The sequence below is a fragment of the Lissotriton helveticus genome, chromosome 3_1 (genome assembly GCF_964261635.1).
Source record: "Lissotriton helveticus chromosome 3_1, aLisHel1.1, whole genome shotgun sequence".
In the NCBI taxonomy this organism is placed as follows: Eukaryota; Metazoa; Chordata; class Amphibia; order Caudata; family Salamandridae; genus Lissotriton; species Lissotriton helveticus.
The window spans coordinates 1,781,131,965-1,781,159,416 of NC_136061.1; the positions used below are offsets into that span (position 1 = coordinate 1,781,131,965).

The 27,452-nt window shown below is 45.6% G+C and overlaps 1 protein-coding gene across 1 annotated transcript in view; it reads right to left on the reverse strand.

The window, feature by feature from the left end:
* Window positions 1-27,452, reverse strand: part of CEP85 (centrosomal protein 85) — a 416,919-nt gene that overhangs the window by 362,083 nt on the left and 27,384 nt on the right. Inside the window, exons 4-5 of the mRNA XM_078682660.1 lie at window positions 9,578-10,254; window positions 8,316-8,449 (exon numbers count right to left, since the gene is read on the reverse strand). Coding sequence (XP_078538786.1) covers window positions 8,316-8,449; window positions 9,578-10,254 — 811 coding nt within the window. The remainder of the gene's footprint in view (window positions 1-8,315; window positions 8,450-9,577; window positions 10,255-27,452) is intronic.

Below are 27,452 nucleotides of genomic sequence, written 5' to 3' on the forward strand. Positions count from 1 at the left end.
GCATTTTTTGATTGCCTTTGCAGCATGTTTCAGTCACCTTTAACATGCCTATGTAACGGAAACATTCAAAATCTAAATTTGCCATGCACAGGTGGAAGCATATTTACAAGCAATTTGCTCCACAGACAAACTTCTTACATTGAAATGGGAAAAATAACATCAGAGACTCTCAATTACCTTATAAAGAAGCAGACACCATTATATCCTTCTCATCAATATTAAAACTATTACTTTTTCTCAAAAACGATTTACAAGTCATAATTTGAAAACACTCCACAGCTCCTATGCACATAAAAGCCCTGTCAGTACTAATACTTCACATTTTCTCCAATTACAATTTCTCAAAGAAACAAAATCTATTTGTGAAACACTTGAGACAAAGCAACATTTGAAAAACACAACTTTCTTCATAATTTTCTCCTTAAAGCACACTATTTTCTATCTAAATTAAAGAAATCTTTTCTCACCTTAGCAAATACTTTGAGTTTCAAAACAGTCTCAGAAACACACCAATTTGTCTTCAGCAGAGCAAAAGGTATGCACTCCAGAGTCTGCAGCTATCAAAAGCACAGAAATGCTGTAATTCCTCACACATCTCTCATGTCACCCAATCAAAACTCTTCCCTCACTTTTTTTCAAAGCAAAACCCTTCCCCCCTCTGCCCCCTCTCTGCTTTTTCTGCATAGCAACCACCTCTTGCAAGACCTCTCACACAACAATGTTGCAATTGAACTCTGAACTCTCAGTGCACCTGCATATCCAGAGCATTCTTTCATTTAATGATTCTTTCTTCGCCACTCAAAATACATCTTTCAACGAACTCATCCATGCACACTAACTTTCTGTTTTCAGCAATCAAAATCCACCAATCACTCTTACTGCTTCATTAACACAGAAACTCCTCAGTTTTTTTCATTTTACACTCATTTTTTCAACTGCCATTTCATTGCCACACTTCATCTGACTGCAGCAGAACCTTCTCTCACCATGTTTTCTGTCTGGATTGTTGGACATAGTTACATCTATTGGGCTCAACGGTACGTTGAAAACAGGAATTTACCTAACCTCAATTTACAAGATGTGGAAATTAAGTGGTTTGGCCACAGAGGATTAAAATGTCACCAATTGATACCATTGGTGAAAACCTTTATGCATTTGCCAAAACCTGACCTGTTAATTGTGCACTGTGGAGGTAATGATTTGGGCACTTTGACTGGGGTAGGTCTGGAAATGCTTTTAAAGGACACCTTTGAGCAATTGATGGCACTTTTTCCTCAGACTGCCTTGGTATATTCAAATATATGCCAAAGACAGAAATGGAGGTGGTCGAACCAATTTTGTCCACAAATTGAGAAATCAAGGAAGCATGTAAACAAATCTGTTTCAGCTTACATGAGAGCCCATGGAATGGGCTCCCTGTACAACAATAACTTGCGTTACTACATGCAAGATATCTACAGAGGAGATGGAGTTCACTTCTCAGATGAGGGCAACAGAGTTTTCACTCTGAATTTAAGAATGTGAATTGGTACCTACTTATAAGTACCTAAATGTACCATAAACCCAAAAGCTCTTCTCAGAGCTACCCTACATCTGATCACTCACAATTATTATTTTACTCTAACTTTTTTCACAAATTTTCAAGAAAGTACGCTCCCCAGAACGCTTCCCGGTTCGCGAACCGGGCGCACGCCACGCAAAAAAACAAAAAAAACGGTATTTTTTTTTGTTGCCCTGAGAGACCCTTTCAAAGCCTCCACATCAAACCTAGGGGGTCAGGGACGATCTACTATGCCCCCTTATGGTCATTTGCCCCTTCGCTTTGGCCTCCTCTTGTCTCTCGATCCTACCGAGAGACAAGATGGCGGCCGCTACGGACTGTTTGGAATGTTTACAGACGCCGAAAAACCAATCAGCTTCGCAAACCTCCGTAACGCGAAAAGTACGCGAAGCGGAGCGCTGTTACAGATATATATCTTTTTTTGAACGTTAATTTCTCAAAATCCACTGGAGCACATATATTGAGACCTAGCAAAGGCACATCGGGCTACCAGTCCCTACAATTTTGCCAAGTTTCGTGCAAATCCATTCAGCCGTTCGATTATTATTATTTTTTTTTTTTTTGCCCCGCGGGGCCCTTTTAAAACCTCCACATCAAACCTAGGGGGTCAGCGACAATGTACTATGCCCCCTTATGGTCATTTGCCCCTTCGCTTTGGCCTCCTCTTGTCTCTCGATCCTACCGAGAGACAAGATGGCGGCCGCTACGGACTGTTTGGAATGTTGACAGACGCCGGAGAACCAATCAGCTTCGCTTCACAAAGCTCCGTTGCGCGAAAAGTACGCGTCCTGGAACGCTGCCCGGTCCGCTGTTACAGATATCTTTTTTTAAACGTTAATTTCTCAAAATCCACTGGAGCACATATATTGAGACCTACAAAAGGCACATCGGGCTACCAGTCCCTACAATTTCAGCCGTTCGGGCTAAAAGTGAGGCCAACCGCCCTATGGAAATTAACATGGGAAAAACGCGTTTTGGGACCCCCCTTTTTTCTCGGCCCCCCCTTGACGAACCCCCCCAAAATTTTCAGGGGCTGCTCAGAAACAAAATGTTCCATTTTCCAGAAAATTTCAGCCAATTCCGTCCACAAACGCCAAAGTTATTAGACATAGAATTTTCAAAAATCCCATAGAGAAAAAATCCTAACTATATATACCTACTGGCGACCGCCAGTAGGTAATATATATATATATATATATATATATATATATATATATATATATATATATACATATACACACATATACACACACACACACACACACACACACACACACACACACACACACACCTGGTGTGGTTCTCCTTTCATTTGGTCATTCATGAGATTATAGGCTTATAAAACATGCTGCTTTACATTCCTTCAAGACTTAGCCTGAAGGCTGCTCTCCACAGCTACCAGTAGGATAGCTTTCTATGTGGGTGGTCTTTAAACCTACCATCAATAAGGGTTGTTTAGACTGGTGCAAGGTGACCACTAGAATAGTGGACAGCATATGACAGGCCAACTTCTCACACTGACAACTTTCTTGAAACACATTTAGAAATAGAATTACACTAAACCACAAACGTACCCCAATTTTAACCGTAAACAGTCAAATGTTGATGCTCAGACTCTACACAGAGGTGCAGATTGCACAGGACCGGGTACAGGATCTTTCCCTGCTGCTGCCACAGCTGATCTTCTTGAAGCTTTTACGCCCAAACCAGAATCACTAGGATGATTCTGGCTTGGTCATTCCTGATCTTCAGGACCATCGTTCGGAGAAGCAGCTGGGCAAAAGCATACAGAAGTCCCAAGCTCCACTCTAGGCGGATGCATTGGACAGTGCATTTTTATAAACTCGGACAGCGTGCAAGGTCAAAACATATCCATGTTAGAGGTGTAGAAAGCAGCCAGGGTTCTCCCCATTGCTGTAAGACACTCTGCACCACCTCCGTACATATGTGCTATACGGGATTTGCTAGGCATAGTCCGCAGAGTTAATCAGCCCTGGCATTTAATGATCCCACCAGATGGTTCACGACCAAGGAGATGCCCTGCCAATTCCGCTAGTTCTAGAGGTATAGGGCCTGTTGGCACAGGACCTAGGATCCCACTCAGGCCTTCCTCTTGCAGTGCCAAATGGAGGTGGTGTGGACCTGGACCAGCCTCTCTTTGATAGTCAGTAGGAAGGCCTTCAATGACAAGTGAATGGCCCGCAGCTCCATCAGGATGATGTGGAGGAGTGTCTGTGTTAGAGACCAGAGTCCTCTGATCTCTACCTCTCCCAGATAGCCTCACTAACCTAACAACATGACTTCTATCACCACAGTCGGCTCTGACTGGAGTAGGGAAAGGCGTCCTTCATTGAGCCAATTGTGGTGCAGCATTCATTAATGTAGGTTTTTTTGCAGTCTCCTCCGAAGCCTGGATGGAATCTGACAGGTTCCCCTGGTGCAAAGTCCATTGAGACTTCAGATCTCATTACAGAGCATGCATGTGCCTTATGGCGTAGTTGACAAGCAGGATGCCGCAAAGTTTCTGCATCACCCTCACTGAGACTCAACAAAGAGGCTGAAAGATAGGAAAATAGCTGAATGTCCTGGGCTCGCTGAACTACAGGGATGGCTTGAAATTGCACTGTGTTCAGGGTGGCTCCAATGCATAGGAGCCTCAGCAGAGTCAGGTGTGACTTAGGCACACTGATCGTGACCCCAAAAGATGCAAGGAGGTTCACTGTTGTCTGGAGACTGGCAAACGCATCTTCAGCAGCCACATGTCAAAGTTGGAGTAAGGCTTGAATCCTTAATCTCTGAAGGTGTGTTGTAACTCCCACCATCACTTTTGTGAACACCCAAGGCGCACTGGTAAGGCCGAAGGTAACCACAGAAAACTGAAAATGCACTTGGGCCACCTTGAACCATAGGTAACACCTGTGAGACTGCAAGATGAGAATGTGAAAATAGGCATTCTGCAGATTCAGCGCAACCAGCCAGTCTTCTGGATCCAGGACAGACAGAATTTGGGCCAATGTGAGCTCTTGAATTGGTCCTTTTCAGAAATAAATTGAGAGGGTGAAGATCTAAAATGGGATGAAATAATGAGAGTACCATCCGGGTCCTATGTCCTATGTCTGACCCATCATAGCTCCTTTGTCCAAAAGAGCCAGGACTTCCTGCACCAAAATGGACAAACAGTCCTGCGACAGCCGCTCTGTTGTATGTAGAATATGAAGTGGGTTGAAGAGGAATTATAGGGTATATCCTTGTTGGACTATCCGAAGCACCCATCTGTCAGATATTATGCCCCTGGAAATAATACCTTATCCTAACTCCAATGGGATGGCCCCGTGCTGCTAAGGATAAGCCTAAGTGGTTTGGCGGTGGCAGCAGGGTGGCAGTAGAGAGCAATCAGGATCTGAGCAGTGCGTAGGACAAGGGTGTTTTCAACTGTAGTTAGTCTCGAAAGAACTATGGGGGCTGTTGCTGTGGAGTTGGACCTTGGTATTGTCTTTGAGCCAAGCCCCTTCAGATACCTCAAAAAGACAAAACTGTTCGAGATAATGCCGCAAAGGAACAGAAAGGCTGTGAGAACGCTGTGGCCATACTTTCTTTGAAGTAATCCAAGGATAAGTCTGCCTCATCTTTTAGAGACTAGCACCATCAAATGGCAGGTTCATTAGGGACCCCCAAACATCACCTGAGAAGCCAGTGGATCTCATCCACACATGGCACCGAAGTACCATGGTTGTTGCAATTGCTCTGCCCAAGTGGTCAGTTGTGTCCAGCCGAGATCAGATGACGTACTTCACTGTTTCCTGACTGCCTTGAATGGTCAGCACAAACGGACTCAACTCCCTTTGGGACTGCTGGAAAAATGTCAGCAACAGAATGGCATAATGCATTGGAGAAGGGTCCTAGCAAGCACCTTGCACTGGGTATTGAAGAACAAGGCTAGCCATGTGAAACATCCTTTTTCAGAACACCTCCATCCACTTCAACTCCTCATCTGGTGCATCATAGGGAAGGAATTGGGTTTTACTTTGCTAGTGGTGGCTTGTAGAACCAGACTCTCCAGAGAAGGGTGCTTCAGGTTCATTGTGACGGGCCACTTCCAGCAGCTGGGTCATTGTGACGTGCCACTTTCATATTTACTGGTGAGCACAAACAAGTTTCTGCCCAAGCGATTATGAGAGGGTCAGTAAATGCCTTGGTAAATGGTAACAGTGTTTTGAAGACGATTATCCTGGTTGAAGGAACATTAGTCTTTGTTTCAAAACAAGGTAGCTACAAACCCAGGACTTTGGCTCCCCTTTTAATAACCATATTGAAGGATGCAGATTCTTCAGCAGAAGGACTGGGCAGACACCAGCCAAGTGTCATGGGAAGTTTCTAGCCCACTGGCCTTTTGCAGATGCGAAACAACCTTTACAACACAGTCATTACATCGCACTACATTTACAACGCAAGTCACTACAACGCAAGTCACTACAACGCAAGTCACTACAACGCAAGTCACTACAACGCATAGTACCCCTACACTATCCAACACTTACCCTACTGTTGCACCCCCTAGAGTTAGAATAGTATTTTTTTACCCCCACACTATCCAACACTTACCTTAAATGCAATGTAATGGTATGAGTTGTAGTGGTATGCGTTGTAAAGGTAAAATGCGATGTAATGGAATGCGTTGTAAATGGGCATGCAATGTAAATGTATGCATTGTAAAGGATGATGAGATGTAAAAACTGCGTTGTACAGACATGTGTTGTAAATGTATGCGTTGTAACATCATACATTCTTTGCAGATCCATATAAAAAAAGTGTCATAAACGTACTGTGGGAGGAAAATTATGCCCACCATCACCGTCATGACCATTATCACCAAATGCAGGTTGACCCCGATCAGAGTCTGATCCAAGGATTTGGTGAATAACTGGAGGACAGTGCCAAGGCAAGGTCTTGTGAGAGAACACAGAAGAGGTGGGCTGGGCACATTGGGGTTTAACTCTCACAGCTTTGTTTGAGATAGTGGTGGATTTAGTTTGGAGTTGGCCAAAACTATATGCTCTCCTCCAGTATCAATTCGCCAAGTACCTGCATGGATCGTGGCACAAGGAGTGGAATGGGCTCCAGTGTCCAAGCTGAACCTGCAGTAGGCCCGGACGGCATAGCCAGTGCCTAGAGCAGATTTGCAAGTGAAAACACAGCCAGAGGCCTCTCCAATTCCATGGGGCCTGAAGGCGCACAGATGGAACCGTTAAGGTGCCGAAGATGCAAAGCATGGCAGCCTTGTTTTTCTCAATTTGTGGTGATCATTGAAAGACCTGGAAACTCAGGATACATTGGAATCAGTTTAGGAATAGGTTCCTCAGCAGGAGACTGGGAGCGACACCGCAGCGCATCACAATGTCCTAATGACCAGTAAGGAGAATGGAGAGGCCTGCTTGGACTTTGTGTTTCTTCTTTGATTTAGACTTACCCAAAAAATGGAGTGCGACGAGGACCTGTCAAAGGAATTACCCCAGGAACAGGTTGGAGTCCTTGACCTCGAAATAGAACGCTCTGTCCACGATTTCCGACGACGTTTGCTGACATACAGCTTGGCTTCATAGTCCTGAATCGCCTTCAGATTCATGAAAGCACATTGCCCCGGATGACTTTGGTGTCGAGGGTCGGGCCATGACTCCTGAGTCACCTCATCTGGTTAAGTCACAGACATTTGTTTGCGACACACCCTGCAAGGTTAAAAGCTTTTGGTTTAAGATGACATTTCCCTTGCACACTGTAGAAAGAAAATGAGGAAAAAAGCAGATAGGTCAAGCTTCCCGCTGGAAGGCACAGAAAGGAACTGATGTCCATGCACAGCAGTGGCACTTATATGCGGCTCCGGCTTCACTTCCAGGTTGGGACAGAGTCTATGCGAAGCCATACGGCACCACCTGCAGGCACGAAGAAGCAATGCTGGAAAGAATTCTCAAGATCCAGTCTGACGCTTGGGGGTTTTCACAAGGCGAGGCGTATGCGTTTAGAAATATCCATCAAAAATATGTGCTGTTCAAACCAGATTTTATGCCCTGCCCCCACTCCAAGCGGTTTCCTCAAGTATTAACCTTTACTAACCATGGAGGGTCAAAGCCTATAGAGAAGGTACTTGAAAATTCTGTGAGACTGTAGAAGTATATAGAACCAGTGTTTTCAAGAAGAGCCTCAATACTGGTCACAAGGAAGTCTTAGCTGCTGTTAGGTCACACAAGACCTGAAAAACTGGTGTGCTTCTGTAACCTGGAAGTTACGTCAAATAGTTCCAGTCCTATGTAAAGCACTGCTCCACTTCCCAGTGCTAGGCATGTCCCTTATAAATACACCTGAAAGGTAATAAAATATTCCTTTAATGTGAATTGAAGTGGACAGGATACCCACCGCAGCAGAAGTACCACCGTTATATGCTAATAAGCTTTTCTTACCTGCTGCATTCAATGTCTATTCTGGAAAGCTTCAACAGTTGCTGTGCCAAAAAACAAGCTCTCAAAATTATGCCTTGCATCAGTCAGCATGAAGAACAGATTTCTAAACCAGCTAGCGCCCTCCATCAAATCACATTACACTCACAGTACAAGTGCCTATAGGACCGAAAACCCTACCTCATTTCAATCTACATTCACTGCAGTACAGCTTGTAATGATTTAAAGGACGTGAAGAGCATTTTGACGTGTGTTGAAGCTATATACTTACTGAGCAGGCACAGAGTATAAAGCATTGGGTTTACCTCTCAACAAGCAGGTCCTTGTCCTTCAACAGGGTCTCCGTGGACTTTACAATGTTTTTCCACAGGCTGGGTTCTGCAGATTGGGGCGGTATGCCATAGACTGAGGCCTGCGGGAAAGTGGCGCTACTCATTCCCTACAGGAAAGAAACAGTACAAAAAGCTAGGTTCAAATATATCACTCACACAATCTTACCTGCTGGAGGCTGGATGCTACTCAGGGAACCTGCATGTATTTTCATGGGACTAGGCAGGCCATTATATGAGTTTTCTTTTGGGAGAAGAGGGCTGGGAGAGGTTTAGGGAAGGTGGAGGCACTAAGAATCATAGATGATTCTCAGGTAACGGGGTAAAAAAATAAAAAAAGAACACTGTTCTTTGTATCTGATCATAGGATGGGAAATGCTGTGCACAAGCTGTAGAGGTACTAGTCAAAGGATATTATCTGCGTGCAGCATCAAGTAGGAGTACTACCCAGGTTAGAGGCTGCATTGATTAAAAAGGAAGTCAAGCAGCTCAATTTATCAAGTAGAGGACCATGGTTAGTACATCAAAACACTGCTATTTATGGGGCTGGGATAAGATGGCTCTAGTTATCTAAGAAGGTGGAAAAGGATGTACTACAGCAATGAGTGACAGCTACTTTAAGTGTGATGTAAATGTACTATGCTTTTAGCAGACATTTCTGAAAGTAACAGAGGCTACTGCCAGGGCCATCATGATGTGGGGCTGCTTGGTTCTTTATTTACAGACACCATGCTCATTGCTCAAATCCTGGTCTGTGTACCTGGACCCTGGTTCCACCATTGGCCATTTACAGAGACTTTTGTTTTGTTTCGACACAGAGTACAATGCTGTACCCAAGGCCTTCTAAAATTGGTGCAGTGGGCCGGTTCCAACCACAATGGGTTTGTTGTTCTCTCCAAGACTTTCTATACTAGGTAGAATGCTGTACCTGGGACCCTTTGTACAATGTTGTAGTCTAGCTATTCTATACTCTGTTCACTGCTGCACTCAAGCTCTAGCTATGGTTTAGGACCCTTTTCCCGCAGGTGGGGCTGGGGAAGGGCAATGGAAGGAGAAAGTCATGAGACTGATTAGACTGATTCAGGTCGGGGAAAACAAAATATAATAAAGAAAAGGATAGAAGAGAAGTCTTGCAGACATACTGACAAGAGGTTAACAGGCATTAATTTAAACTAACATTCTGATAGAGCAGTGTGAAAACAGATTGAAAGGGAGGCAGTACACACAGTAAACCATACCTGCAACTGTTCCATTTGCATCTGCATCTTCTCCCGCTGATGGTGCCAGGCAGCCCCATCCAACTGCTGAGTGTAAGGCTGCTGCCGCCACACCTGCGTAATGGGGGTCAATGGCTTGGAATATGCCTGGTTCTGCTGATGGCTCATTGGTGTAGGCTGGGAAGAGCCATCCAAGCAACTGCGTGAAGGAGATTTGCTGCTGGGTAGCGTCCCATACAATTCCTTGCCAATTTCAGCAGGCAAAGTCCCTCGATTGTACATCTGGGTGCGGAGATGTGCATCACTGGAAAGGGTGTCCAGAAAGGTAGATTGGTTGAGGGTAGGCTCAACATTGGGGATGTCAAACTTCCTCACTTCATCTCTGCCAATGTCTCCCCATGGGGAAAGAGAGTTCTCAAAGCCATAATCAACCATCTTCAGAGCAGCTAGGGCTTCCAGAGACAGTTTGTCTGAAAATGGAGCAGACGTCGGAGATGCGCCACTAGGTACTCTAGACTGACTGGGTTCCAATAAAGCTGTGGAGGTGCCGACTGGGCCAGGGCTACGACCACTTGTTGCATGCTGGTTAACAAGAGGAGTAACATGGTTCCCCTGGGTACTTGGCATTACATGAGCTGTAGGGATTGTAACATATGTTCTGATTGGTTGAAAAGCTGTGCCATTGGCAGTGCAGAAAACTGAGGAAAGAAAAATAAGAATACGTTTTACACTGTTGCTCTGGAGACCAGTAGAGAGTCCCTAGTGGAAGAACACTCATAAGAAAAGACCCCATCTACAAGTACATACAGACTAGACAGACTTCTTTAGCACACCATCATTAAAGTCAGATTTTAGAACCGTATGCAAATACCATCATCTGCTAATTGCTTTTGTAAGGAAGCCACACAGGCAAACCATGTTAAACAGTTGAAGATCTAGAACTGGGCAGTCCCAATCCATCAATTCAAATCTTATCACAACAACTTCAACGTCCTCTCAATAGTCTATACTCAAAGAAACAGCTACACAACTTTTAATCTCTAACCAAACTGTGATAAGACTTTGTACAAGAGTAATCATAATCCTGGGGAACAATGCAATGTGCAACTGGAACACAAAACACTATTGCAGGTCAGCCAAGACTGCTAGCTCTCCAAACAAAAAAACCTTTTAGATAACATTTAGCTTGAGCCAAGACCATTTTTTTTCAAGGTCCTCTGTATCATATACAAAAGAAACTCCTCTTTGCATGGGAATTCACAGGAAAAGAGGCAAAGCAATAGAGACCCGGGAAATCTCTAGATTCAATCAAACAAAATCTGTTAAGCCTTCTTTAAACCCCTAAACTAGGGAACATCATACTTCAAGAACTAAGACTTGACAAGTTACTGATCATTTTGCTAGAACCTGAAGACCATTTCTGAAAAGTGGTCTATTAAACACAGCAATTCCCATCCCTTACAGTTACTGTTCAGCTTATATCTTCTGTTCTTTGTAGATCACGCAAATAACTATGCCCTATAAATGTAAACTTGTAAATAAACTGCGACATAACAGATTCGCCTTTTATTCTTATGCTTATCAGCATCGCTGGATTAGGTTTCTCTCCATACATTATGTCTATCGTCAAATTTCTGAGAGCCATGCTCAACACTCCATCTCTTGATTAACTCAGGAAAAAAGCTTCTCTACATCACACTGCTCCATCACAATGAGGTTTGGGTATGTGATTGTAAACTAAAGTACACCATTCTCATGAGTTGCCCAAACAAAAACTGCACTTTTCATTAAGTTACCGATGTCCGATTCATAGGATTTCTTCACCATTCTCCCTCATCCTAGCAACTACCAAACCAGGAACAGTTTCCCACAGGACAATGAAGCTGCTGAGAAATTCCTCACCAAGTTAAGAACAATGCATCCCATGTGTAGTGGAAATAATTATTCTAAATTCAGAGGAAAGATTCCCCTTTGAAACCGGTCCAAAATGAGGACAACATGTGTGAGGAGTATAAGCAAAATGTAAGAAGATCTCGAAGTTCATGAGTAGGCAAAGCTTTTTGTGGCAGAGTTCAAAGAAGGACAGCTTGAACCAAATGAATATCGGAAGAAAAGGGGGGGGGGTGGGATTACGGCCATGAATACGTTTAAGCACCTTGGCAAGGAAGCGATACCAGAGATGATCGTGAAAAATTAAGCTAGTGTAAAGAAAAGACGGAAGAGGAAAGCAGGAGGTGACAAATCAGAAAGATTAAAGCAGAACTGAAAATGAACTGTGGATTAAGCTAATAAACAGGGGAGAGATGCGCGCAAGAAAGAAGAGAAACACGTAAGAAAGAAGAGATCAAGGTATAAAGATCAGAGCACGGATACGAGTTTTAGTACACAGAAAAGTCAGGGATAACTAGCAATGCAACGAAAGGCAAACTGCCATTGTATGCATTATGGACTGATGCTGTACTTAGAGGGCAGGACCTTCATACAAGAGTCTGATGACACTCAGGCAGAAGGCAAGATCTTTATTTCATGATAGGCCCTTAGGTTACCGATAAACGAGGTAGATCCTGCCCAGTCTCCATCCCCTTCAACTGTTCCCATCTCCTAGCTTCCACTAAGCACAACACACCAACGTTCTATTACACCATTCACTCCAAGCATCCCAGAGAGCATGTCAGATACACAGGGAATGAGTACAAACAGGATACCAAACATCTCCCATTATTACAAACAACAAAACAAAGAACAACCATTCCCTGGCATATAAAGAACAGGGACACAGGGATGTGGAATTCCTATAGCCCGGGACATATTGTTTGCAGTCAAGGGCAACACGTTTTAATGTGCATTTTGTCCTTGGGACAAGTAGGCCCAACCCCCTGCAGCTCAAACCCTTTGGCTGCCGGTTTACAGTACCACATTGTGGATCAGGGAGGGGCATTCTCTACAATTAAGGTAGTATGTGTGTTAATGCTGTTCAAACTTGTATATATGGTTCATTAACACAAAGTCTTTATTATTAGGGTGAGCACTAAAAGTAAATGTTTTAAGCTCAGCCTGCACTACTGACGGTGGTTCCAATATAAGTGTACACACATGTTCAAAGTTTAGTAATATGAGACTCTGTATAATGCACCCAGAATGCTCTCCGATTATATGCAAATATTTGCAGAAGCTTCAAAGCAAGAGTGATGATTCTTTGCTTTCAAAATAAAACTTCACAAAAAAAAGGTATGTAAGAAAAGAAAACATTTAGCTAAACTACGGTTAGATTTTAGGTACCGTATCTTTGCAGCATCATTTAGTAACAAGTTGATGTATGTTAGTATTTCCCAAAAATATTCAGAATGGAAAAATCAGTGTAACCAGTTTAAATACGAATATGGAAAACAAAAATAAACACGCACTGGCAAAGCTAGTGAGTCTGAAATTGGTGGTCAGCCTTTTGGTTTTGTCAAGGACTTGTAAAACCTTAACAGTGTGGGAGCTGCTGGGTCCTCACCATTCCAACAAGCATTGGCAAAAGCAAAACAAAAAAATGTTGGACTCAGCACACATTGCCACAGCGGTTCTGGGCACTGAACTAAACTACTTTGTGTGCCAAGATGCTCCTTCTAAAAGAGCAAAATACTGTACTTACAGGGACGCCAGCTGATAGAAAGACGGAGTGAGACAGAATAAAAAACAAAAAGGTCATGGTTAACACCAGGCCTAATTAGAAAGTCTCAAAAGTGCATCCATGGTATATATCCTTGCTGTAAGTGCATATGTACAGTTTCTATAAATTCACAAGAATTTACAGAAGTAGGTCAAGAAATAGTACTCCCAGAAAATATCTGTGAACTGCATTTTAGCATGAGCAAATATGCAGGTGTAGATTTGCGCATGTGAAAATCTGAATGTTTTTAAGTTCACTTTTCCTCTAACCACTTTTTCCCCAAACCTGGAAGAAGTTTTAAGTCGCCCACTGTCAGTAGTAAATTTCCAATCGTTCTCAGTATGGGAAATGATTAGAGAAGAATTGTTGAAAACCCTTAAAACAGGGGCGTGGCTTGGACAGCAATGAGGACGGGCGCTGTTACCTTCACCAACCTGAGGAAACAACGGCGATTTATTGAGCGAAAACAAACCAGCGCAACAGCCAAAACTACAAGCACGGGCGTCTGAATATCACGAGCACAGACTGAGGTACCCCATCACAGCCAAAGAAAACCGCAAAGCCAGGAAACGGTCTTCAACACAGGACCAAGACAGACGCGAAGAGGGGCAGATATGGTGCCACACCGATGCCAGCCCGGGCAGGAGAAGATCTGGCCCCGAGAAGAGGAGAGTGAAAAGGACCGACAACAGAGCACCCACCTGAACTACCAAGCCAGGTTAGTGCTAAGAGTGTGGCGAAAAGAGAGCACTAAACCGCTAAAAAGGACTAATAAACAGTCGGTCAAAAACGAAACTGAAGGTGCACACTGGCAGTGGCCATCTTGGCCAGCACACAACCGCCGGACGCAATAAGGGAGGCGGGAAGGCGCAGAAGAAATACATAGGCGTGCCTGCAACACCGGGGAAAAAATGAAGGGGAAACATCCAAAGCACAGCCCTGGGAGCAGACGAGCCTATGAACCTGAGAGTGCGAACAAGTAATACATATCAAACAGATTCAAGCCAACTGGGAATACGAAACTGAAGGTGCACGCTGGGAGCGGCCATCTTTGCCAGCAGACACCCACCAAACATATAAACAACCCTGGGTGATGGCGCGCTAGTGAGCCCGCGAGTGCGATCAAGTACAACGAACCAAACGACAACAAGACAACGGTGAATACGAAACTGTAGGTTTGTAGGTGCACACTACTAGCAACCATCGTAGCCAACATCAAGGCAACCGGCCCACACAAATTTGGAAGTGCCCACATATTTAAGCTCCCGGGCACATACGGTCCTACCCAGTGCAACAAAGTAGGCGAACAAGAGCAGAAGGCAAAACGAGCGCCTGCACATAGGGGGTAAAGCAGCTTACAGTCCGACCCAGGGGGCGCAAGTAAGAAAAAGACGGCGGTTACAGCAACAACCACACGAGAAATACGAAACTGAAGGTGCACACTGGCTGCAGCCATCTTGGCCAGTGCAAACGCACTTAATGCGACAAGCTTGGCGAACAAAAGCAGATCAGTCCGGTGGGCGCAAAGACAACAGAACCACGGCGAATACGGAAACGCAACAACGGCGATAAGAAACTGAAAGCGCGCACGGGCAGCAAACACCCCGCATAGCAGACACCAATCCCAGGCCACTAAATCGGTAAACAAAGCACAGCAAACACAAACAAGGGCAAAATCTAACACCAGCAAAGGAACTCTCTAACACACCAGCCCTGCAGCAGCAAACAAGTGCACCGAGGGGGAAGTAAACCCAAAACTGCGGAGAAGAAGAGGCCTCTTGGCCAATAAACAGCAAGTGAGCACGCACAGAACGGAAATACCTCAGCTAGTACCCTCAAGCGGAACTGGCGGGAGCTAAAACAAGGACAAGGGCCATCCGAGAGCCTAGCAGGTACAGACTAGACCGCCAGCACACGAGCAAAGCCGCACCGGGTCCAAGAGGAAAGCACTCTAGCTCGGCCACACAACATAAGGGCGACAGATTGGACAGCTACCTAGCCAGAAGGCGCCTTAGCGAGATGTCTAACCAAGAAGGGAAAGTAGCCAACGAAATAAAGAAATACAAAAACAATCCTGACTCGCCCTTGAAGCTCAAAAATGACAACGCTGGACACAATCCTCAGGAAAGTCAATGAAGGCAATGAGGTTGCCAGATCCACCAAACAATCGACAACATGCAACTAGAGCTAGCAGCCATTAGAGCAGACCAACACAATACAAACACCAGGATTGACACAGCGGAAGCGAGAATCAGCGAGATAGAGGACGCCAACACGCAATCTAGTAGAGCCCTGCAGTCAGTCTCCAAAGCCACCTACAGCCTACAGAAACAGCTGGCTGAACAAGACGACCGCACAAGAAGAGGCAACATAAGACTTCACGGCATACCAGAAGGGGAAGAGGACAAACCTGGATCCTGCGCAGCCCTCCTAGAGGAGCTCATCCCGCCTATCACTGGTCTCAGCTTTGACAAACAGTTCAAACTAGACAAGGCCTATCGAGTACTAGCGATGAAACTCCAAAGCGCATGTGGCCCCCGCCAGATCGCAACAGACCGAGGCAATATTTGCAGTGGCCAGGAAGAACCAAACAATAAAGTGGAAAGATACCAAAATAATAATCACCCAAGACTTCTCGCGCCAAACTGTCGAAACAAGGAAAGGCTTCCTAGCTCTGAGAGACAGAATGAGGAAAGACAAGATCACCTTCAGCTTTGCTGGCCCAGCAAGGCTGAGAATCGTGGACAAGGGGCATCCACTGATCTTCGACGATCCGGGAGAACTGAGAAGACACTTACGCAGTCCCCCGGTGGAGGACATGGAGTCACAACGCACAGAGACTGCGAAGAGAAGAGCATCATCGGATAACACGAGTGCAATTGACCAGGCCTGTAGTGGACAATAACCAGGCACACAAAGGAACTCTAGCACACGATCAACGCTTCTACCTCAACTAACATTCTACCTCACGGTATAGCCTGTATCTAGAACATGAACTCACTAAGAAGACGGTCCCCTATCCCAGGGTGGACCCCATCACCATCTCCGCAAACTGATACTACCCCAAAGTAGCTCGCCAACTTCAACCACCCTGGGACGAGTGGGAGGCCAACACGGCATCATCTCCCGTACGGACCAAATGTATATCCTTCACTGATAATCCTGGGTTTAAGCCCGGGGCAAATATCGCAGACAACTGGCAACCCTCGGGGGTAGACCAAAATGCAAATTAGCCAACCCCTTACAGACAGCACCAAACAAGAGCGCTAATATATACTTACCATGACAACGCACACTGACCCCCAACTACTATCTGACCTGAAAATAACCTCACTTAACGTCAAAGGGCTCAACCACCCGATAAAAAGGAGGAAGATAATTAACTATCTAACCAAACTAAAAAGCGATGTATATGTCCTGCAGGAAACAAAACTTTCTGAAGAGGACGCACAGCGCCTAAAGGCGAGCTAACCCTGTGCTCGCCAGCCATACACAAAAAAAGAGGAGTAGTAACGATAATAAACAAGAAAGCCAGACTGACCCTACTCGAACACCAGGCGGATGAGGATGGACGCCTGCTAATAACCAGCCTGAAGCAGGGGGAGGAAACGATACACATCGCCAACATCTACGGCCCCAACACGGAGGACGAGTCCTTCTGGGGAGTAGTGGGAGACAAACTCGGCAGTCTCCCCCAAGAGGAACTACTGATAGTAGCAGGGGACCTTAACCAGGTACTGGACCAAACCCTAGACAGACACCCAAAAAGGACCAGTCACCAAACACAGCCCCAACACACAGTTAGGAACCTATGCGTCAAACTCCGCCTCAGACATCCATGGAGACTCCAGAACCCAGACACCAGAGACTACACTCTTTACTCTCACCCCCACAACTCGTACAGCAGGATTGACTACATCTTAATATCAGCCACTCACACTCACCTCATAGAACACATGGAGATTGCGCCAAGAACAGTGTCTAACAGTGTCTGACCACTCCCTCATCAGCCTAACACTTAGCTGTCGCCACAATGAACAAACTAGCTGTAGATGGAGATTCAATAGCGATGTCATTAAGGACCCAACCAATGCAGCAGCCATAGAGGAAGCCATCAAAGAATATCTAGAAATCAACGACAAGCCAAACATAGACAAGGGAGTACTCTGGGATGCTATGAAGGCCACAATAAGAGGGGAAAATAATATGCATCAAGGTCAGAATGAACAGGGACAGGAACAAAACAATAGCAGAACTAGAGAGACAAATCAAAGACCTGGAGATGCACCACAGCGTCAACCTAGCAGACAGGAACACACTAACTACCCTGACAAGGAAAAAATACTAACTAAATAAGATTCTAAGTGAGAGAGCGGGCACGTGGATCAACAGGTACAAAGCCATAAATCTCTGTTCAGCAAACAAAGCAGGCAAGGCCCTGGCCTCCTACTTTAAAAGCAAGCAAAGACAATACGCCATAGCAGCCATGACCGACGCCAACAAGAAATCTCAAACAACCAACAGAGATTCTCAGAGTTTTCAAAGAATTCTATGAGGTATTATACAAAGAGGACAAAAACCTCAACCCCGATGGGTGGGTAAACCCTCCTGGGCAAGCTTAGCCTACCCAAACTAACAGAGGCACAATGTGCATCACTAGAATCTGAAATAACAGGGGCAGAAATAGACATGGCAGTAGCGGCCCTAAAAGATAATAAGGCACCAGGTCCGGACGGATAAACAGCCAAATTTTACAAACACTTCCTCCCCCATATTAGAAACACACTGAAAGAGGTTTTCGCACACTGCATCAAAGCAGGGAAAATGACAAACTCGATGGCAGAGCAATATCATGGTCATCCCCGAAGAAGGCAGAGACACGCAATTTCCGCAGAACTATAGACCCATCTCTCTAATTAACGTAGACTGCAAAATATACGCAAAAATACTAGCGGGTAGAGTCAACGCGCAACTCCCAAACCTCATACACAAAACGCAAGTGGGCTACCTCAAGAACAGACTATCCCAAGACAACACAAGACTCCTCTGCCACATAATTAACTGTGCCTCCTCAAACACCAAACCAGCGGTGATGATTGCGCTAGACGCAGAAAAGGCATTTGACAGAGTTTCATGGCCCTTCCTTGACCAGTGTATGCAGAAGTTCGGCCTAGGCGAGAAATATAGGTCAATGGTCATGGCTCTGTACAAAGCACCCAAAGCCAGAGTTGTGGTGAATGGAGGCACATCAGAGGCCCTATCTCTGGCAAGAGGAACCAGACAAGGCTGCCCACTATCCCCGGCTCTGTTCCTACTGACACTAGATCCCCTACTGACCATGATCAGGAACAATGCCGAGATCAAGGGGGTGGAGGTCAACGGGAACACCGTCAAACTAGCAGCATACGCCGATGACATACTCATGACAGATAACCCCGAACCCTCAATAGAAGCACTAATGAACACCATCGAAGTGTATGCCAATGTAGCAGGGTACAAGCTTAACAGAAGCAAGTCGGAATGCAAGCCACTCAATGTCCATACCACCAAGGAGGTGTTAGGAAACTCCGGTCTACTCTGGCAGAAGGGGGCACTAAAATACCTAGGTATCTACTTTGACAGGGACCTCAAGTCAACACTGGAGCATAACGAAAAATCAATACTAAACAAAATAAAAGACAGACTAGACACGTGGTCCCCCAAGTACGTCAGTTGGTGGGGCAGAGTAGAAACCATTAAAATGAGGCTAACCCCCATGGTCAACTACCTGCTGAGTATGCTGCCACTGATAGTTACGGACGAATTCCATAAAAAAACTGAACACAATGATAAACTCGTTCCTCTGGAGGGATAAAAAAGCCAGGATAAGCCTCAGAAACTAAGGCTCAGCAAGGACATAGGGGGGCTTAACGTCACAAACTTCAAGACTTTCCAAACAGCCTGCCTGGCCAGGCAAGGCATATAATGGCTCACGCAGGAACAGAGTTACACACCAACCTGGCTGGAACTAGAGAAAGCTCTGATGGGAGGCATAAACCCGGCGGCCCTCCTCACGGCTAACAAACATCCGGTAGCCAACAACATAATCCTCAAACACCAAAAAAGCCCTCCTGCAAGTAGACAAAAGAATGGGGAAGAGTATAAGAAACACAAAATACGAATCCATTTGGTTCAACACAAAAATTAAATACAAGAACAGCGTACTTAATACAACCCCCTGGCTCCGGCGCGGTATCCACACCCCATCCTAACTAGAAGAACGAGGGTCCCCTTCCACCTTCTCCAACCTACAAAAAGCGCACGACTTCCCAGACATAGAATTATATAACTTCCTCAAAATCAAAGCGGCCATCACCAGAGCAAAACTAAGCAAAGAGGTGCCAACAATACACCAATACATGTCAAATCTCAACAAACTGACACCAAACATCGCACCTCTACAAATTACTTAGGGCAAAAACAACAAATTTAAACAGGAAAGTCATAGATCACTGGGAAACACTAAACGAAGGGCGGTTTAGCGAGAAAGAAAAAGCCATCCTCTGGGCCTCGGCAAGCAGGTACAAAGTCACCTCCACACTAGTACAAACAAAATTCTGGCTCCTACAGAGTACTGGACCCCGGCACGCCTAGCAGCGGTCGGTCTCTCTGACAACGACCTATGCTGGAACTGTCAGAAACAGAGAGGGAACCTAGAACACATGATAGTCCAATGCCCTAAGGTTAAAAATTTCTGGGGGAAAGTAAGTGTTCATCCACAATGTAACTGGGTACACTCCAAAACTAGATCTCCTCAGCATAGCAAGCGCATTCACGGCACCGGAGATTCAATCTGCCAATGACAGTAGCCTCATTGACCAGCTCCTCACAGCGGCAACCAAAACAATCCTGTCTAACTGGATAGATACAGGGAGGGCCACTTTCAAAGTATGGTTCAACTGGGTCACCTTCTTCCCAAGGGGAGCAGACAACATAACGAAAAATCAAACACCACAAGTTGGGCGCAGCAATGAGATGTGGCTCTCCCTGGACAAATACCTTGCCTCGCAAAAACCGCCATGAATGCACCTTTCTGCCCTACACAGACACCTGCCCCCCCCCCCCCCCCCCCCCCCGGCGTAACCCGTCTGCAAAATCTCGCTGGCCACACAACCTCTATTCACCGCACCTGTGTCCGTTCTTTCTCTCACTTCCTCTCATCTCTGTCCTACTTACCTCTAGACACGATCTCTTCCGACCGTAGGGGGCAAGGCATTTGACCGGTATGTAAAGATAAAGACTCAAGCAGCCTATGTATAACCAGCCCACATGCGCCATAACAAGCCCGTATGTATTATTACCGATACGTATGTTTACATTTACCAGTGTTGCCTTCGATCGGCTTACTCTGTACTGTTTTGTAAAAACTTCTTCTAATAAAAACTTTTGAAAAACAAAAAAAAAAAAAAGAACACCCTTAAAACATGCATGTTAGTAGGTTTGCACAGACTAAAAAGGGCATTCCAACCCTGGAACTATTGCTTACTACTACCTTCAGCCCCAGTATGTAGACTTGCAGAAACATCGCAGCATAAGGGAATTGCTAGTATTCAAACACTATTATGGTATGAACCCTGACATTTTCAGAGAAGCTATATCAGAACTCTTATATAATGAGATTGCTGCGTAATTTGTTGCCGCATTACATGGCACAAGTAGATTTTGTTACAGGACAAGTAGATTTATTAAACAGCCTGCCCCATGGACAAGTAGATATTTTATTAAAATCCACACCCCTGGGGACAGTCACTCAATCTCCAATAACATGCATATTCACCCAACAAGCTGTTAAATTCTCCAAGACCTACGCACACAAAGGAAACTAGAAGTCACAGAAACACTGCAACCGGTCAACACTTCATGTCAAAGTAATGAAATAACGGTGTTGTCATTACCACTGCATAGTGGTCCAAGACATGCAATACAGGTTGTGTACTACTCGAACGAAGGCCCTACCACCACATTTTGGCATTGCAAATGACACATACAACATGCGTGCACGGAAGCTCAGTAACAAGAAAGCCAGGGCACTGAACCCCACTGGCTTCCTTTGACAGAGGATTCCCCCCATCACTAAGCCTGCGGATCAAAGTCTCTAACAAAACAAAAACAGAAAGTTTAACCATACATCACCTCAACATTCCCTTGACCAGAGGCCAACACAAAACCTTGTCATCACAACTGTACTCCTACCCAAGGTCCCCAGACACCCACCTCATATTATTAAACTATGCAGGTGACAAACACAACCCACAATTTCTTCATCTTCCACAAGCAACACAACCCCAGAAGGGCAACACACTCCACCCCACACAAAACTGCAGCCCTGCACTCCAACGCCCTCATCACCAAGCCGCACTAGCTGACCAAACGAACTTGCGCAAGTGCCTGGCCGAAGGAAGCATTTAACCTGCACCCAGCACTAAGCCTGCTGGAAAATGCACCAGAAAAGGTCAGGACGTCTTTTCTTTTGAAAACAATGATAAGTCTCCAGGAGATACACAGGGTACATTTGACACAACAGAACAATCAAACACTTCAACAGTCCAGCAATGCCATCATTGACATCAGACCACTTTCGAAGGTAAAAAAATACTACCCTATTAACACAAGTTACATTAAACACTACTATTGAAACAACACAGAGTCTTGGTTATAAGCAAACTGTAAAAAAACATAGCACAAATCACAAATGAACTCCATGTACAACACACTCGACAAATCTTCCATTTGTGTAGAATGACGATTCATGAAAACTTGTGGTTATCATCATGGGGGGCAACACTTACCAAACATTTGTACTCCATGGTGTACGTCCTCTTCCAACCTCCTGTGATATGGTACTTTTCTTTCCCCACACAGCACCCCATGGGTACTCCCTCAGTAAACTTCTCACAAAAGGGAATTACTCTTTCCCTACTATGCATATCCCAGGGTACTACCCCTTACAACCTATAGGTACAGGGTACTGTTCTTTCCCCAGTTCATACCAACAAGCACATCTACACACTCATATCTCTCACAACAGGAGACTAATCTGCCCCACATCCACAACACTTCAACATGCACAACCAGCAAGTATCTACACAATAAATGTAGATGGGCACTACACTATTCCACAAACTGCTAACAAGACTACATATGGAGTTGAAAGTAAATGCTCACACAGGTTACACAGGTGGTATTCTGTATGAAAGTCAACCTAAACGTAATCAAATTTAAGGAAAACTGAAAACTGTTTAATAAATGGGATAAAAACTTGATGTTTGACAATGAATGTAGGCGTTAAAAAAAAAAAAGAAGACCATTGGAAAAACAGACGCTTTTTAGGAACAATGAAGCCACTGAACAGCTAGCTTATCATAGTATGAAGAGAGTATAAAGGGTTAATATTGAATAAGAAGAGGATTCAGAAAGCAATGGAATGCCATGTCCGAAGTAATGGAGTCAAAAAACATCAAGAAATTCTAGGTCCAGGTACAAAATGGGATTGTAAAGGAACATTGAAGTACCGTCTGGTAGAGGGAAGATTTCTGGATATTGTATCTGAAAGAGTTCTGTAACAAAGGGGCAGAGAATAGCATGGTCCAGTCATATTCATTATAGATGAAGCAATAGAAAGACAGTTTTCTATGGGTATTATAAAATAAACTATCAACACATTAAATTGACAAAAAGCAGTGGGAGCGGTCTACTTGTGGTTATAGTCAAGGCAAATATTGACTGGTGGTAGAGTTTGTTTTACTTAGGTTTCAAAGAATTATAAACACTGGTACTTTCCCAGATATCTCAAAGGGTACGGTTATCAAACCAGTATATAACAAGCATTTGCAATGCAATAGGTCTCGCATTAGGAAAGTTTGAGCTATTGGTATTGTAAATTACAAATTTTGTATTTATGTGTTGGTTTTGAAAATAGCAAAATTACTAGCTTTGTCATTTACAATGCCAATAGTTATAACTTTCGCAAACGTGACACCTATAGCATTTGTAATGCAATATGTGTTGTATTTACGTGTCTTAGATGTATTGATATTACAAATAACAATGGCTTTTAATTTGTTTAAATAATTAATACTTAAATAAAAGTTATTTTAATTTATAATGGCAATAGCTTAAACTTTTGTAAATACATTTTGTGAAGATTATGTTCAGTGTATTTTATTGTGACGAAAATCCAAGAACAGAAGTGAAATATTAACATCTTTTTGTGCCATTTGTAATAAAGCTTGAAACAGTGAGAGAACATATTTGAACCAGTTGTTGAATGGTTGCACAGAGTGATGCTGTGGCGCGGAGTGATGCTGTGGCGTTCAGTGGCGCTGTGGCGCGGAGTGATGCTGTGGCGTTCAGTGGCGCGGAGTGATGCGGAGGGGTGACGTGGCGTGGAGGGGTGACGTGGCGTGGAGGGGTGACGCGGCGTGGAGGGGTGACGCAGCGTGGAGGGGTGACGCAGCGTGGAGGGGCGACGCGGCGTGGAGGGGCGACGCGGCGTGGAGGGGCGACGTGGCGTGGAGGGGCGACGTGGCGTGGAGGGGCGACGTGGCGTGGAGGGGCGACGTGGCGTGGAGGGGCGACGTGGCGTGGAGGGGCGACGTGGCGTGGAGGGGCGACGTGGCGTGGAGGGGCGACGTGGCGTGGAGGGGCGACGTGGCGTGGAGGGGCGACGTGGCGTGGAGGGGTGACGTGGCGTGGAGGGGTGACGTGGTGTTCAGTGGTGCTGTGGCGTTCAGTGGTGCTGTGGCGTTCAGTGGTGCTGTGGCGTTCAGTGGTGCTGTGGCGTTCAGTGGTGCTGTGGCGTTCAGTGGTGCTGTGGCGTTCAGTGGTGCTGTGGCGTTCAGTGGTGCTGTGGCGTTCAGTGGTGCTGTGGCGTTCAGTGGTGCTGTGGCGTTCAGTGGTGCTGTGGCACTCCCAACTCCCCCCCCCAGCTGACCTAAGGTGCATATCCTGTTGTTGCCGAAAGGCTGAACTAGTCAATAGGCCTGGGCAAAACGTTGGGTCAAAATGAAAAATGTGTGAAATCTGCTCTCAGAAATTTTGTGCATGGACTGGGCTTAAGGGTGTTTCACTAAATGTTTCACTAATTTGTTCTGCCTCATGAAGTTTCACGGAATTATGTGGTTTCATTGTTTTGGCACCATTTCATGTCGGTTTCGTTTTTTTGTGGTCGGTTACGTACCGCAATGAAATCCCTATACTTTCCAGAAATGTCCTGTGTTTTTTATTCCGTTTAGTACACGTGAAAACACAATTTCACGAATTGCAGCTGTTTTATTATTGGATTCCACAAAACAGAAAAAATGCTCCGGTCTGCAAGCCACCACCATCACAGACGTTAATAATAAGAGCAACATAAGAAGACGCGCACTCTGTTTTGTGGAATAATATCAAAAAGGCAGCATGGCATAGCATGCCAAAGGCTCTCCAACCACCCCAAGATGTGTTCCTAATTGTCAACCGAAGGGCATCCAATGTTAGTGAGAGGTAGCGGCGTCTTGCCGCATAACGATCCCTTTGAGGGAGAAAGTTTTCAGTCGACCCCATAGCTTTTGCCTGAATAAAAACTTAGAATTCTGGAAAGAACCAGATGTTAGTGGACTTCCGGTCTGAGGTCTATATACTGCCTACTGAATCACATACAGCTTGCTTGGAAAGGTATTTGTGGTAAGGTCTCGGGTAATATGGGCAAGCAAACCAAAATGTGGTGTGTTCGCTGAGCTGCAGCTTACTTAACAATCTAGTGAGACTGCTGTTCCAATGACCATTGCCAAATGCGATGCCTGCTCGTCTCAGCTCGGGAAGCAACTTGGAACAAGAGGCAGGAAAACGAAAGTATTAGGCAGCATTCCCCGCCCATCCTCCACGTCAGGCGGCCTTAGCCCTGCGATGTAAGAGCTGTCCTCTGCTCCCGCACAGCATGCTGGGAAGTGTTGTGCGACACCAGGGTTCGTCAAAGGGCAGCAGGAAGGAAGAACTAGGCGGGACCTTGAGGGGGTGCTGCGGAGGGTCCGGGTCGTAGGTGATCCTTCGTGGCGGACCAGCGGTGCGGCCTGTACGTCTTCCAAGGCACAGGGCGGCTCTCAGTGTGGCAGGGACTTGGGAGGGGAGAAACGGTACGGTGCAGTACGCCTTCACATGGACGCACCGGGCTGGGCAAATACTTAAATACAAGGGCTGACTTGTACGATGGCGATGGCGGCCTACTTGCCGTATGTTCTCATTGCAGGCAGGATCCCCGGGGCAGCAGTGCGGCACGGAGCGGCCCAGTACGACTCGTACCGGGCAGCTTCCCTTGTGCGGCGCGCCCCGGGAGGTGGGGACACAAAGCGCTGGAGTACGCTTCAGGCGTACGTGGCGTACCTTTGTGCCCTGAAGCGGCGGACGGCACATTGGTAGCAAGCACGAGCCTCACTTTGAATCCTCACCTGCGGTGCGGCTTCGGGGGCTGTAGAGTGCGGGCCGTACTTTGCAGGGTACAAGCTTGCCGGTTCGTGGCGGCTTGGATGCGGTGGCAATGCAGCTCGAACAGGGATGTGTGTGCGAGTGTGCGTGTGCGAGTGTGTGTCTGTGTGTGTGCGCGCATCTGTGTGCGCGTGACGTGTTATCCCTTCCTGGCAATGTGAGGCAGGAGATGGGCACAGCGCCGGCCTGGATGTGCGCGTCCACAGACACCAATCGCCGCGCGTGCCCGACCCCGGTCTCAGATTCCCAGGAGGCGGGGAACATTGGATACTTTTCTCCAGCTCGACCTAAAAAACAATGAATGTCAAAAGGCCTAAAAGCAGCCAAATAAAACAGCTTCTTATATTCAGTGACTAAACCCCCCCATGAACCTTGAAAGGTGAATGGCTTTCCACAGGTTGTCCACCAGCCGTCAATCAGCAGTACCTCACTCTAACTAGCCGGAAATGCCGACTTCAGGCAGGTCGCCCTTCCAGCCAATATGACTTCCTATGTTTTCATGATGCTTCCTTTAATAGTCAATGGTACAAAGTTATGTTTTACATCTATGAAAACAATCTTTGTAAAAGCAAATGCGTCTCGCCTATGCAAGAGCTATTGGTTTGGTCAATGTGTTTCTGCCAAGTTGTACACCAGCTGTTCAGTATGGCTAAAAGTAGTGGCGTAGAAGAGTGGCGTGGAGTGTCAGAGTGGAATGGGAAAAAGTGGAGATGCAGACAGTGAGGTGTATTGAAGTGGCAGAGTGGAGTCGCGTAGAGTGAACTGGTGTAGAGTGAACTGGCGTAGAGTGAACTGGCGTAGAGTGAACTGGCGTAGAGTGAACTGGCGTAGAGTGTTACAGAGTATAATGGCGTAAGATGTAGTAGCATATAATTCAGCAGCGTGCAATTGAGCGTCAGAATGCAGTGGCGTAGATTAGAGTGTTGCATAGTAGAGTGCAGTGGTGCAGAGTATTGGAGTAGAGTAGAGTGCAGTGGCACAGACGTTGCTGCAGAGTGCTAGTTTGAAGAGTGCATTATTATAGAATGCAGTAGTGCAAAGTACATTGGCAAAGAGTTCAGTGATGCAGAGTGCAGTGGCGTGAGGAGCAGAGTAAACTGCAGTGGAATGGAGAGGTGTAGAGTGGACTGCTATAGGGTGCCTTGGCGTGGAGTATTGCAGAGTATAGTGAGGTAGAGAGCAGAAGCATAGAATTTAGTGGTGAACAATGCAGCTTTGCATAATGCATTGACGTAGAATAGAGTGGTGTATAACAGAGTGGTGTAGGTGGAGTGGTGCAGTGTGGCATTGAATGCAGTTTTGTAGAGTAGAGTGGCAGAGAGTGCAGCAGCATAGAGTGGAGAAGAGTGAGGAGTTCCGTGACAGAGTGCATTGATGCAGAGTGGATTATAAAGCCTTGGCATTGAATGCTGTAGTACAGAGTAGAATCGAATAGAGTTCAGTGGTGGAGAGTGCAGTGTTGCGGAGCAGTGGCATGGAATGCTGTAAAGCGGAATGGTCCAGAATAGAGGGCTGTGGTGCAGATAAGAGTGCCGTGGCACAGAGTGGAGTATTCATGGTATGGTAGCATACTGCCATTACAGACAACCCATTTTCAATTGAAATGACCATTACATTTGCACAGATATACAGTTTTACTAATAAAAATATACAGCACACACACGATAGTGTGTAGACATTGCATTACCTAGTATAATGATTTGTTTTGATCATATTAAGCATTTTGTCTCCAATATATAT